Source organism: Neovison vison, chromosome 11 (assembly GCF_020171115.1).
Source record: "Neovison vison isolate M4711 chromosome 11, ASM_NN_V1, whole genome shotgun sequence".
In the NCBI taxonomy this organism is placed as follows: Eukaryota; Metazoa; Chordata; class Mammalia; order Carnivora; family Mustelidae; genus Neogale; species Neogale vison.
The window spans coordinates 121250035-121262795 of record NC_058101.1 but is presented as its reverse complement, the minus strand read 5'-3'; the positions used below and the strand labels follow the sequence as shown (position 1 = coordinate 121262795).

The 12761-nt window shown below is 37.5% G+C and overlaps 1 protein-coding gene across 7 annotated transcripts in view; it reads left to right on the top strand.

Moving 5' to 3' along the window:
- The window catches only part of ARHGAP24 (Rho GTPase activating protein 24), a 516663-nt gene that overhangs the window by 455881 nt on the left and 48021 nt on the right, over positions 1-12761 (top strand). For all 7 annotated transcript variants that reach the window (XM_044224604.1, XM_044224606.1, XM_044224609.1 and 4 more), the window contains one exon: positions 2041-2248. In XM_044224604.1, the coding sequence (XP_044080539.1) occupies positions 2041-2248 (208 nt within the window). The remainder of the gene's footprint in view (positions 1-2040; positions 2249-12761) is intronic.

Sequence of the window (12761 nt, the reverse complement as noted above, 5' to 3'; positions counted from 1 at the left end):
TATTTGCTTTCTATATATTGTTTTCTATATATTTCTATATTTTGCTTTCTATATATTTCTATATATTTTGCTTTCTATATATTTCTATATATATTGCTATCTATATATTAGTTCACTCAACATTTTTTCCTAAAGTGAATACATGAATTCCCTTAATACTAGATTTGATATCAGGTGTTAAATAGTTTGGTTTGTTGTTGTCTTATTGTTTCTACCAGGCCTAAAAATTTTCTCTTCGGTTGCAGTTGTTCATTGCTTGGAGTGTGATGGCTTTGCATTGCTGAATCCATAAGTAAATTATTTTATAGATAGGGAGGTAAAACATTTTTTTTATTGTTCAATTCTTAACCTAGTATTTTTGAAATAATTCCCCAAGTATTCTGGAGTCACACATAATTTCAACATGCAACACTAATTTTTCTTTCCCTTTTATGAAACCATTAGACCATTAAAACTGTTTAGTGATTCATCCCATTTGGGAACACTGGAGTGACAATTGCTTGGGCTTTCCCCATTTTTTTTCTCGTAGGCGAATCGTTTTTGCCAAGCTACCACCTGGTATTAATATATTTAGAGCCTGCCTTCCTTCCTTCCTTCCTCTCTCTTTCTCTCTCTCTCTCTTTCTTTCTTTCTGAGAGAAGAAGCCAATACAATGTCTATTCTTTATTAAAAAGAAGAAAGTTTACAGCACATTTTGAGTAAGTTAGGTAAAGGCTCAGTGGGCCTACTTGGTGGGGCACCAGCTTGGGATGAACTCCACAGTTAGGGTATCGCTGGGTCTCAACCTTTGTGCCGCCAGAACCACATGAGATGAGAGCACTATTTGTCTTCTTCCTAGATGCAGCCCACTCTTTGCTTGTTGGGGACAGATGGGACAAATTTAGGGTCTTCCTTGGTGTCTAAAGCTGCTTTGGGGGCTAGCATATTGAAAGGGCCCAGTCCTTTCCAAGCAGCCTTCATGGCCTCCATTTCCAGCCCAGTTACCTGTTCATCATCAGTAGGAACACTCCCTCCACCAGCACAGCCCCCACTCCATTGCGACTGTAGGCTCTCAGCGCCCTCCTGACCAGCGCTCCCACGCCCGCTACAGGTGAACCTTGAAGCTATCACACCCACCACTAGAGGAATTGTTTGTTAATCAGCGGGGTTCCAGGCACGAATAGTGGATATGTTCAGCCCCAAATGCACGCAACAAGGAATTCATTCTTTGTGGTTATTTAAAAATCATTCATAAGACTGATTAAAACTGGCTAAAACACTACTGTGGGCTGGCAGTTCTAGACAGTGTGTGATAAAGGAGGCTTTCCCATCTGTCAGGGGCAAATTGCTGGGATTCTGCCGCCTCGCTTTTGGTATAGGCACTACTTCATGAGTCAGATTTTTCCCTTTCAACAAAAGTAATATAATAATAGAAAATAAATATTTAAGTAATTTATTTAAATAAATAATATAAAATAAATATTTCATAGAAAATGAACTATTGCAGCCTGAAATATTTCAGGCAGGTGAAGATTCTGGGCATTTTTACCCGGTTTTATCACTTTGATTACAATCGTGGCATCATTGCTTGTTTGAAAACAAAAGGTGAACAGAGAAATGAGCAACAGTTACACTAAATGATAATTGGACAGAAAGTTCAAGTGTAGCAAAAAGTAGAATTTGACTATTCTCTGCAGAATATTTCTTCCATACGATTCCTTTCCCAAGTGGGAGAAAAAGAAAACCCAAAACCAAACTTTTATTCATTACAGTGTCTCTTTTATCAAGGTGGCTATCTCCGACTTCACGTGTCTATTCGGTGTGGGGCTAAATATGGAGTATTAGAGGGGAAGGGCAGCATAAGGCAAAGCCTTTTCCTTCAAAGAATTGTGTAGTGTGGATTTGATTCTGTAAAAATGTGAAGTCCCCATCGTAAAATGCTTGCCAGCCTTTCCGTTTTTGTTTTCCCTTTATATTGAGTTAGTTTGTTTTTTTTTTTTAAAGTAACCAGGTGGGGTGATAGAAATTCCTCAAATTCACTGTGATCCTTTGTTTCTCCAGGCATTTTCGGACAGAAGCTGGAGGACACTGTCCGTTATGAGAAGAGATATGGGAATCGTCTGGCCCCAATGTTGGTGGAGCAGTGTGTGGACTTTATCCGACAAAGGGGGCTGAAAGAAGAGGGTCTCTTCCGGCTGCCAGGCCAGGCTAACCTTGTTAAGGAGCTCCAGGATGCCTTTGACTGTGGAGAGAAGCCGTCATTTGACAGGTAGAGTTCAAGATCTCACTAATCATTCTGCCCTGAGAAATCCAAATTGAATAGAAAGAATGTAGCGAGCTGAGACCATAGAACCTTAATTTATGTTATAATGGTTTTAGAATACAGATTATATAGCCACACACAAGGGTGGATTGTTTTTACTAATTTAGAGTAAAAAATTTAACACTTGAGATGTCCTTCTCCTCGATACTTTCTGTTCCTCTGAAAACCTGATCGTATATTCATTTGCTTTGGTCCTAATTTAATACCGTGTTAACCTTTTGCATCAGAAAACTGAACTTTTAAATTAGGAGTCTTCTGTTCAGTGTTTTTTTTCTAATTCTTTCAGCTAAGAGATAGTAAAAGTATTAATAAGCAGAGATTGGGATTAGGCAGTGGAATTAGAATAACTCTTTTTAATAATAATAATTATAAAAGCATTGTATTTTTAAATATATAGTTTTGCCTTCACCTAGAGTAGATTTACAAGTGAACAAGCAGTATAGCATGATGAAATTCAGGGAATAATGGAAGTTCCAGGAAAGAGCATATAAACAAATATCCATAATTCCACTAATTAAGAGTTAAATACTTATAGTAATATTTTGTAAGTTACCTCCTTCTCTTCACTTTTTTAATTAGTTGAAAATAATATTTTTTATCCTAATATTATCAATTTAGCATAATGTAGCAGGTATTTTTCATATTAATATTTGAAATACCCCAATATTACAATATATTTTAACTGAATATTTAATGGTTGGCAACCTCCATAAGCATGATTTTCATATCTAATATTTCACTCTGTAAGTATATGGTTTCATAACTATTTCAACAGTTGGGACATTTATGTCATCACATATATCACTACTATAAATAATGTTGTAGAGGATAACAGTTTACATAAATATTTTCTATTTTTGGATTTTTTCCTTGGAAGAGATTCTCAGTATTGGTGTTGTGGATAAGAACTATCTTGTTCTTGAAAATTGAAAGTTGCATACTAAGTATTTTTCTCTTTGAAAACATAGAATTAGTACATGGATAGACACAGATCTATGGAACAGACAGACAAGAAGACACTTGAATACGTGCTGCAAGACAAAGGAAGCATTTTGGGGAATTTGGGCTTTTGCTGTTAATCCAAGAAATGCACATTAAATCATTTAATGCCCTCCCAGTAGTCACATTAACAAAATCTTGAGCAATGGCAATATTCAATGCTGGCAAGGTATGTTAAGGTAGGCACCCTGGTGGTGAGAATGCAAATGATTTTAATCTTTCTAAAGAAATTTAGTAACATGTTTCAAGACTATTTTAGCAGGAAATTCTCATTCTAGAAAAAACCAGATCTGTGGAAAACAACTGAAGTGCAAAGTTGCTTATTATAATCTTTATGAAGTAAAAAATGAACACTAGTCTATTATCTCTAGCAGTGGAGTATGGTTAATTAATTAATAGTGCATTAATATAATAAAATGTTATGCAGTTATTAAAATTTTGGAAAAACACTGATTGGAAAAGTAAGATATGATCAATTAAATTGATTAAAATCCTACCTGTTTACAAAAGGTATTACGGACAGTTTATAGGCATTCATAATTTGTCTCTGAAAGATAAAAATTAAATGTGGAGGCAAAGAAATGAATCAAAAGCAAGGTTGGAGAGCAAATTTCAAAAATACAGCTACTGGAGCGCCTGGGTGGCTCGGTGGGTTAAAGCCTCTGCCTTTGGCTCAGGTCATGATCCCAGAACCCTGGGATCAGAGCCCTGAGTCTGCCCAGCTCTCTGCTCAGCAGGGGGCCTGCTTCCCTTCCTCTCTGTCTGCCTGCCTCTCTGCCTACTTGTGATCTCTGTCTGTCAAATAAATAAATACAATCTTTAAAAAAAAAAAATACAGCTATCCTTTGGCAGGGGAGCCCCATATCTTATTCCGTACTTTGAAAAAGAAAATCTAAACAGTAGTTATAAATTCAGGCCTATTCACAGGATATACACAATGGTTTATCTAAAAGAAATGTAATTTTTGATTTTTTAAAATTCTTTCAATTTCCAAAATTAAAAGAAATTTGTCAGTGGGATCCTCATAATAAAATATCATATAATGGGATAAACATCACCTTCTACAATGAACTTCATGTGACATCGATACGTTCCAAAGGCTTTTTTTCTTATATATAGCCTATTCTATATGCAGATGACATTATAGAAAAGTATACTTATTAAAAATTATTTTGCTGTAGGCATTTACGATTTGGTTCTTATAACAAGAATCTCACTAATATGAGGGAAGGGAGGGATATTTTATAAGTTTTAAGATCCTATAAAAAAAAGATATGTCCTGTAAGCAATTATCTCCAAATCATGTTCTTAATAACTGAGCTGACAATGAAATAGTGTACAATCTTTATAGAAAATATTATCTTACTTGTAAAAAAGCATTTATTTTCTTTTATATGAAGTACATTAGTGCATAAATAGATTGAAGAAAATGTAACAAAAGATAAACATTGATTTTGTGGAAAACTAGTGATTTGTTTTGTTTTTTTTGAAACTAGTAATTTTTTTAAATATTGTGATTCCATAAGCATCCATAACTTCTTTAATCAGAAATTTAATCTGACAGATCTTTTAATTACCTGATCATTTCATGCTACATAAAAATCTCCTTATCTTTTAATTTCTAAAGAATAATTACAGAAGATACCTGTCAACTAGAAAACCTAAGGAAAAGAGTTGGAGAATATTTAAATGTTAGCACAATATGGTAATGCTGCTAGCATCCTGTGAAGAAAAGGAGAGTGTCCTTCATTTGCTCAGTCATTCAGTGTTTCAGGTTTCTACACCTGTGTAATAAACCATGCCAGAAATTTGTGACCTAAGTAATAACAACCGGTTGTTTAAATGTTAGCACAATATGGTAATGCTGCTAGCATCCTGTGAAGAAAAGGAGAGTGTCCTTCATTTGCTCAGTCATTCAGTGTTTCAGGTTTCTACACCTGTGTAATAAACCATGCCAGAAATTTGTGACCTAAGTAATAACAACCGGTTATTGTTTATGGTTTTGCAGTTTGGACAGGAGTTGGCCAGGATGAGCTCCTTTCTCCTGCACATTAGTTGATTCATGAGATCAGTTAGGTCTGAAGAATCCAGGATGGTTTTATTCCGATGTCCTGAGCCTTGTCCGAGATGGCAGACATGGCTGGAGGCTGCTTGGACCTTGTTTGGCTTGCTCTCCTCCTTCCCTTCCCCTCCTCTCAAATGCCCTCCCCCCTGTCTGCGACCCCTTCCCTCCCCTTCCCCCTCCCCACCACCTCTCTATGAATCTAACATCTCAAATAGCTGCTCTGCACATGGCCTTTATCTCTAGCAGATTAGTCAGACTTAGCGACATGATACCTCAGGGTTCCAAGAAAATGAAGATGGCAGTTTGTAAGCCTCACAAGTCCTAGGTCCAGAGGACAGTATTATTTCTGGTGCAGTCTGTTGGTCAAAGCAAGTCACAAGACAGGCCAGCCTACATTTATGGATAAGGGAAATAAACTCCGCCCCTTGGTGGAAAGAGGGGCAAACACTTAAAGAGGAGGAAGATTTGTGATTGGCTATTTTTAGAGAAAATCACCACAGCTGTAAAGTCTTGAAATCAAGTTGAGTAAATCCCTTAACTTAGTTCCTGCTCAAGATTGTTTTGCCTGTTCTAGGTCATTTACTTCTCCAGTTAAAAAAATATATACGCCTGGGTGGCTCAGTTGGTTGGACGACTGCCTTTGGCTCAGGGCGTGATCCTGGAGTCCCGGGATCGAGTCCCACATCAGGCTCCCAGCTCCATGGGGAGTCTGCTTTGCTCTCTGACCTTCTCCCCTCTCATGCTCTCTCTCACTGTCTCTCTCTCTCAAATAAATAAATAAAATCTTAAAAATATATATATATATATATTTAGCATATGCTTGTCAATTTGTACCAAAAAGTCTGTGAGGATTTTTTTTTTTAAAGATTTTATTTATTTATTTAACAGAGAGAAATCACAAGTAGACAGAGAGGCAGGCAGAGAGAGAGGAGGAAGCAGGCTCCCTGCTGAGCAGAGAGCACGATGCGGAACTCGATCCCAGGACTCTGAGATCATGACCTGAGCCGAAGGCAGCAGCTTAACCCACTGAGCCACCCAGGCGCCCCAGTCTGTGAGGATTTTGATTGAAATTTCATCGACTCCAGAAATCAACTAGGAGAAAACTGACATCTTAGAAATATGAAAGCTTCTAATCTGTGAACATGACCCATCTCTCCATTTCATTAGGATTTTCTACACTTCAGCAACATTTGTATTTTTCAATGTTCAGATCTTGCTCCATTTTGTTAAATTTATCCTTAACTATTTACAGATGGCTTCTGTAATAGTATTGCTTTTAATATTTAATTTTCTAATTGCTCTCTGCTCTATTATCTGAATACAGTTGATTTTTTTTTTAATATCTAGATCTTTGATCCTACAGACTTGGCACGTTCATTTATTAGTGCTAACAAGACTTCTGTAGTTCCCTTCGGATTAGTCTAATCTAACCTTGTTGATTGTACACAGCGTGAGTTTTGTTTCTTCCTTTTCAATATATAAGCCTCTTTTTTGTTTTTCTTGCCTGTTGGTACTTGCTAAGAACTTGTCTACCAAAGTAGTGAGTGGACATACTTCTCTTGTAGGTAGAGGGAGGTTTTCAGTCTTTCACTGCTGTAGGTGTGATGGTATATAGGTTTTCTGTAGATGACCTTTATGAGGTTAGAAAATGTCCTTTTATTTCTAGTTTGCCGACGTTCTCAATAATGAATGAGAATTAAATTTTATAGAATTCCTTTCTCTCTTCATTTATTGCAGAAATTATCTGATCCTTCCCTTTTGTGATGTTAATGTCCTGAATTACATTATTCTATTTTCAAATGTCAAACCAACTTTATGTTGCTAGGATAAGCCATATTTGCTTGTGATGCATTACTCTTTTTATATCTTGTTGTATCTGACTTACAAATAATTTGGTAAGGATTTGGGGACCTATCTTCATCAAGGGTATTGACCTATAGATTTCTTACAGTATCTTCAACTAGTTTTGTTATCAGAGAAATTCTGCCCCCCCCCATTAGTTGTCCCCTCTACCTCTATTTTTCTGAAAAAGTAGGTATATTTTATATCATTTCCCTCCATAAATCCTTGGTAAAATTTACTGATGATTTCTTCTAGTCCTGAAGTTATCCTCATGGGGAAGTTTCTGGAAATGGCTTTGCTAATTCTTCTTGTGTCATTTTTGTTAATTTGTCTCTTTTATGACATTTTCCTGTTCCATATAACTTTCCAAATTTATTATCACAAAGTTGTTTATAATATTCTCTTTTTTTGTAATGTCTGTAGACTCTTTAGTGAAGTCCTCTCCTTTACCTTTGATATCACAAAAGTAATCATAGTACATCATTTTTTTAAAAAGATTTTATTTATTTATTTGACAGAGAGAGATCTCAAGTAGGCAGAGAGGCAGGCAGAGAGAGAGGGGGAAGCAGGCTTCCCGCTGAGCAGAGAGCCGAATGCCGGGCTCCATCCCAGGACCCTGGGATTATGACCTGAGCTGAAGGCAGAGGCTTTAACCCACTGAGCCACCCAGGTGCCCCACATCATTTTTTTCTTAATCAGGCCATTTATGTGTTATCAATTTCATTATACCTTAAAAAGAATCAGTTTTAGCAGCATTGATTTTTATCTCATTTAAGAATTTCTTTCTTATACTCTGTTAATCCTGATGGTGGTTCTTTCCCTGGTAGTTGTTGTGGGTTTATCCCCTTAGAGTGTTGCCCTCTGCTGGCTCGTGTTGGTATTTAGGTGAAGACTCAAGAAGACATAGGTAGATTTCAAGAAGTCATTTTGTACAAAACTTCTTCCTCTCTCATGGTCTGCATCACAAATGCTAGCTGCTTCAACCTCTCCAACCTGTAATCTCTGTCTCCTGGGCTGAGTGAGACTGCTGTTCTCTTTTTAGGGTTCCCATCCCTGTCCCACACTCAAGCACATGATGATGTGCAAGGCTGGAGTCATCCTAAGATTGATCTTATTTGATTCCATACCCTCAAGGGTCACATTTTTGCACTACTGTCCAATATCTTAAAAAAACTTGTTTCAGATAGTTAACTAGTTTTCTCATTTTTAATAGCTGATATGATACCTGTCACCCTGCAAAGACTGTGGTTAGATTTCCATCCATAATTCTGAACTCCTGCTGGACACATGTTCTCAGGGCCCCTCTTCTGCAGTGGGAAGGTGGGAAATGTGCCTAGGTTAGGGCTTGGTTCTTTAATCTTTGACTCTTCTCTACTCTTTGATCTTCTCTGGAACACTGGTTTTGCTCCATAAGACTTCTACCCACACCCCACCCCCCAAGAAATGGTTCACTTTTGTAGTAGTTTCTCAGCCACTTCTGTGCATAGAAAGTTGGGATCTCAAAACTTCTTTTTTCATTTTGAACTGGTACCACCCCTTTTATCCCAAGGTGCCATGTCTTTAAAAACCTTGGAAGTGTCAAATTGTAATCCTCTTGCTGAAACAAAGTCACACCCATAAATCCCTGTGTATCAGGTCCTGCCTTATGGGGTCTATGAGTCAGCGTTTTATGGAATAATCTTAGGATTCTTTCTAAATATTTTTGTATTGCTGAGAGAATCTGTGAGGTGCTACCTTCAGTCTTTCAGAGGTTTTAATGAGTCTCTGACCACCATCTGGTCTTGACCTTCAGGTAATGTTTTACTGGCAGCACCCTGGATTTTATCTTTGCCCTGGGGCCATTTCTTACTTTGAGAAGATTTCACCAGCTGGAGACACTGTCCTGGGGCAACTAAAGTCTCTCTAAATTCTTCTTCAGAGCTGAACAGTTTCTAATTAGCTTCATCGAACATTTTCTGCGTTCTGAGTAATGGCAGGCGATAGCCTTGCAAATTTTTCCATCACGTTTTAATAAGCTCTGCAGGCTGATCTTTCTCTAGCTACTAATAGCAATTTTCTTGTTGCTTTTCCGGTTCTTATAGTCTCCTCATGACTGTCCAACACTGTTGGGAAAAAGCCAGTGCTCTACATTAGAGTTTCTTTGTGGCTGCCCCCAATCTTTGGTTCCAGGGACGGTTTCAGGGAGCTCTTGCTACATAGCAAGCCAGTCCAACCTTTTGGGTTTAAAACCAAGAGCAACTGTTTCAGATTCTGCATTTGCGCAGCGCTTGGCAAAGACATGGTATCAGTTGCCATGATCTAATGTAGCTGCCGTAGCCAAGAGAGCTACCTTCCAAGCCTGCTGCTGACGCTCAGCCCGCTGAAATGGCTAATGGTGGGCTGAGCCTCTCTCTTTCTCTCTGCAGTCTTGTGTCCTACAGGGCTTTTCTCTTTAACCAGAATTTTTTACACAGTATCTTGGGACTGAAACACTGTAAGCGTGGAAGCCTTAAGGCCTGTGAAGGGTTAGGCCCAGAACTGGTACAACATCACATCCACTGCATACCGTTGGTCCAAAGTAAATTGTAAGGGCAGTTCAGATGAAAAGAGATTAAAAATTGGTTCTACCTCTTGGTAGAAGGAGTGACATGAATTACTGACAATCACCTTTGGAGAAAGTCCATCTCATTCATTCATTCAACAGATAATATTGGAATGTTTAGTATGTCTTAGACACTTAAACACAAAGTCAGTTCTCTTATTGTTGGGTCCCCCAATAATGGGTCCATGGTCAAAAGAGCGAGACTGATACAAAGCAAAGGTCAAGCAAAGCTTTATTTTGCGCCAAGCATCAAAAATCAAACCGACCGTTTTGTAAGGGCCGCCCCTTACAGAGAGGGCAATCCCTCCCTGCTTTCCAGGCTAACTTTTATAGAGCAAAGGCCATGTGGTTGGGCTTGGCCACACACAGATGGCGAATGAGATTGTAACACACAGAGAAAGCTGCACAGTCATGCTAGGTCACACACGGGTGGCCAATTGAACTACAGTTCACCCCATAGTAGCTATTTGAACTAGCCTATCACCTTGATGAGAATTGGTGCCCAAAAGGCCAGGCCCACACTCCTTGGTAGCTAGAGAGACGGTATGTGAGCTCTACTGATTGGGCGGACGTCTCCACCTGACCCGACTCATCCCTGCATTTGGGCTGTTATCTCCACCTGACCTGACCTGCTCTTGTATTTGGGCTTTGTTACCTGGGACTGGTTTCCTGGACTTGCTTTTAAGTAAGTTCCCTGGGGGCTCGATCCCAGGACTCTGGGATCATGACCTGAGCCGAAGGCAGAGGTTTTAACCCACTGAGCCACCCAGGCACCCCCAAAATGATTTTTTAAAAGAGTATAAGTTTAAAAATATAGACTGTGTATAAGGTTTTCAATAGCTATTAGGATGTAAAATGAAAGACAGAAATTTTTCATTATGAAGTATGAGAAAAAGTGAGAAGTATATTCCCCTGTGTACCCTCATAGTGCTTCTGTCTCACAAAGAATCAAGATGTAGCTTTCATCTCCATACATGTTAAAATATACAAAGAAATTTGCACAGGAGTTCTGCAAAAATAATCTCTAATTTTAATATTAGGACTACTGTTATTGAAGCTCCAATACTATGCCCTAAAATTTTATTTTTAAAGCAAACTTTCTTAATAACTTTAAAAAAGTATAACAGTATAAGGTGTTATTAAAATTTAATTAAAATATTATTAAGATCGTATTTTAAATTATAACATTTTGTATACAATTTAGAACATAGAACATAAGAAGGGGGGATGTATATTTCAAAAGTAAACAAGCCAGGGAGCTCTTGCTATGTTTTAATGTGTAAATAAGTAGACATGTAGGAACTTTAAAAATACAGATGCATCTAAATACAGGTAGGTATATATACAAAGTATTGGAATCACACAGTTTTTACATCTTGCCTTTTCTTGTTAACATTGTATCAGGAACAACTTCCATGTCATTAAGTGTTTTTCACAAACATGGTTTCAAGGACTATGTAGTAAGTCATCATCCACCTGTGCTTTTGAAGCTAGGGATCCATTTGGAAAATATTATATCATATTTGAATGAGAAGTATGTTCTGTGGAGAAAAAAAAATTGAGAAAAAGAAATTTGGAACATACATTATTTAAATTTAGAGAGGTTTCAGGCACATGGACCAGCTTTTATTAAACAATGCACTTTCTATTCTTCAGTTACCTCATGCTATTTTCCAGTTCTGAGGTTCAAGTTTAAGACTTTTATGGATACATGACTTTTTGTTCCTGCAGTTAGATGACATATTCCCACAGACTCCTTGACCAAAATGAATTTTGTGAGAAAGGACATTTTCATTGACCAGAAAGAATTTGTATTTTATCAGTTGATGTCAAATATAAAAAACAGCAGATATCAAAGTTCCTAACCATTCTTTTCTTTATTATTTCTATTGAGAAATGAAAACAAATTAAAATATAACATTTTAGATTAGAAGAGGAATGTTCTTTCATTTCCAAAACTCTCCAGGTGGCCTCAGCTGTTAAAGAAGATACATTTTGCAGTTGCTGGGAAGACAGGATCAAGAATGTCCATGTGGGTGTCACCATCAGAGCATTAATTGTTCAGCGACAAAAAAAAAAAAAAAAAAAAAAAACCACCACCACCAACAAAAAAAACTATGCGCTTAAAACACACGTGTTTAAAAGAGCAAGGACAGAAGGCTGTAGAAGCCAATGATTTTACACATTTTGTCCAAAATCCCATAAGTGCTGTCCCTGGTACCCCAGACACTTTCCCACATACTCTGTTCCTTTTGTCTTTACCTTCTTTCTTTTCTTTTACTATCTTGCTCATTTTTAAATTTATCTTGTTGACTGAATTAGGATCGCTAAACAAACTGCAATTCTACAGAGATAAATTTTTTTAAAAGGTCTAAAACTTAGAAGGTGGAAAAGCCAGACACATATTTTAATTTTTATCTTCTGAGTAGCAATATAGCTTTGAGTATTTCTGACCTAAGTTATAAAAGGTAGACTTGAAGCGGGGGGCACTATAGACAGTGGAACTTCTCAAATATTCGTTTGCATAGGGATGACCCAGAGAGATGTTTCTAGGTTCAGAAGCTTACACGCCACCGGCTCTCACTGAGATTTTAAAGTTTGGAGGATGCATCAGAATTTGAATTTCAAATAATTCCCAAGTAATTCTTATATGCATGGTTCTCTAATCATAAATTGGAAAATACTAGCCAGACCATAGGGTACAGGAATGTGTACCCTTAGAAGTGATAGTTTTCTTATATATGAAATGAGAGGAAAAAATATCAACTTCATGGCCTTATTGGAAGCAGCACATTAGTTCTGACTCAGCTGGGCTGGTCTTAAGCTACTGTGAAAGAGAATTTATTTTCTGAGCTGTATTGTTAATGTGCAAAATTTATTCTTTCCTACCTGCTGAAATGGGCCTGAAATTTTAGAACATTCTAAAAAGAACTTGCCTGCACCTTTATGCTATGATCCAGGTGAAAAATCAA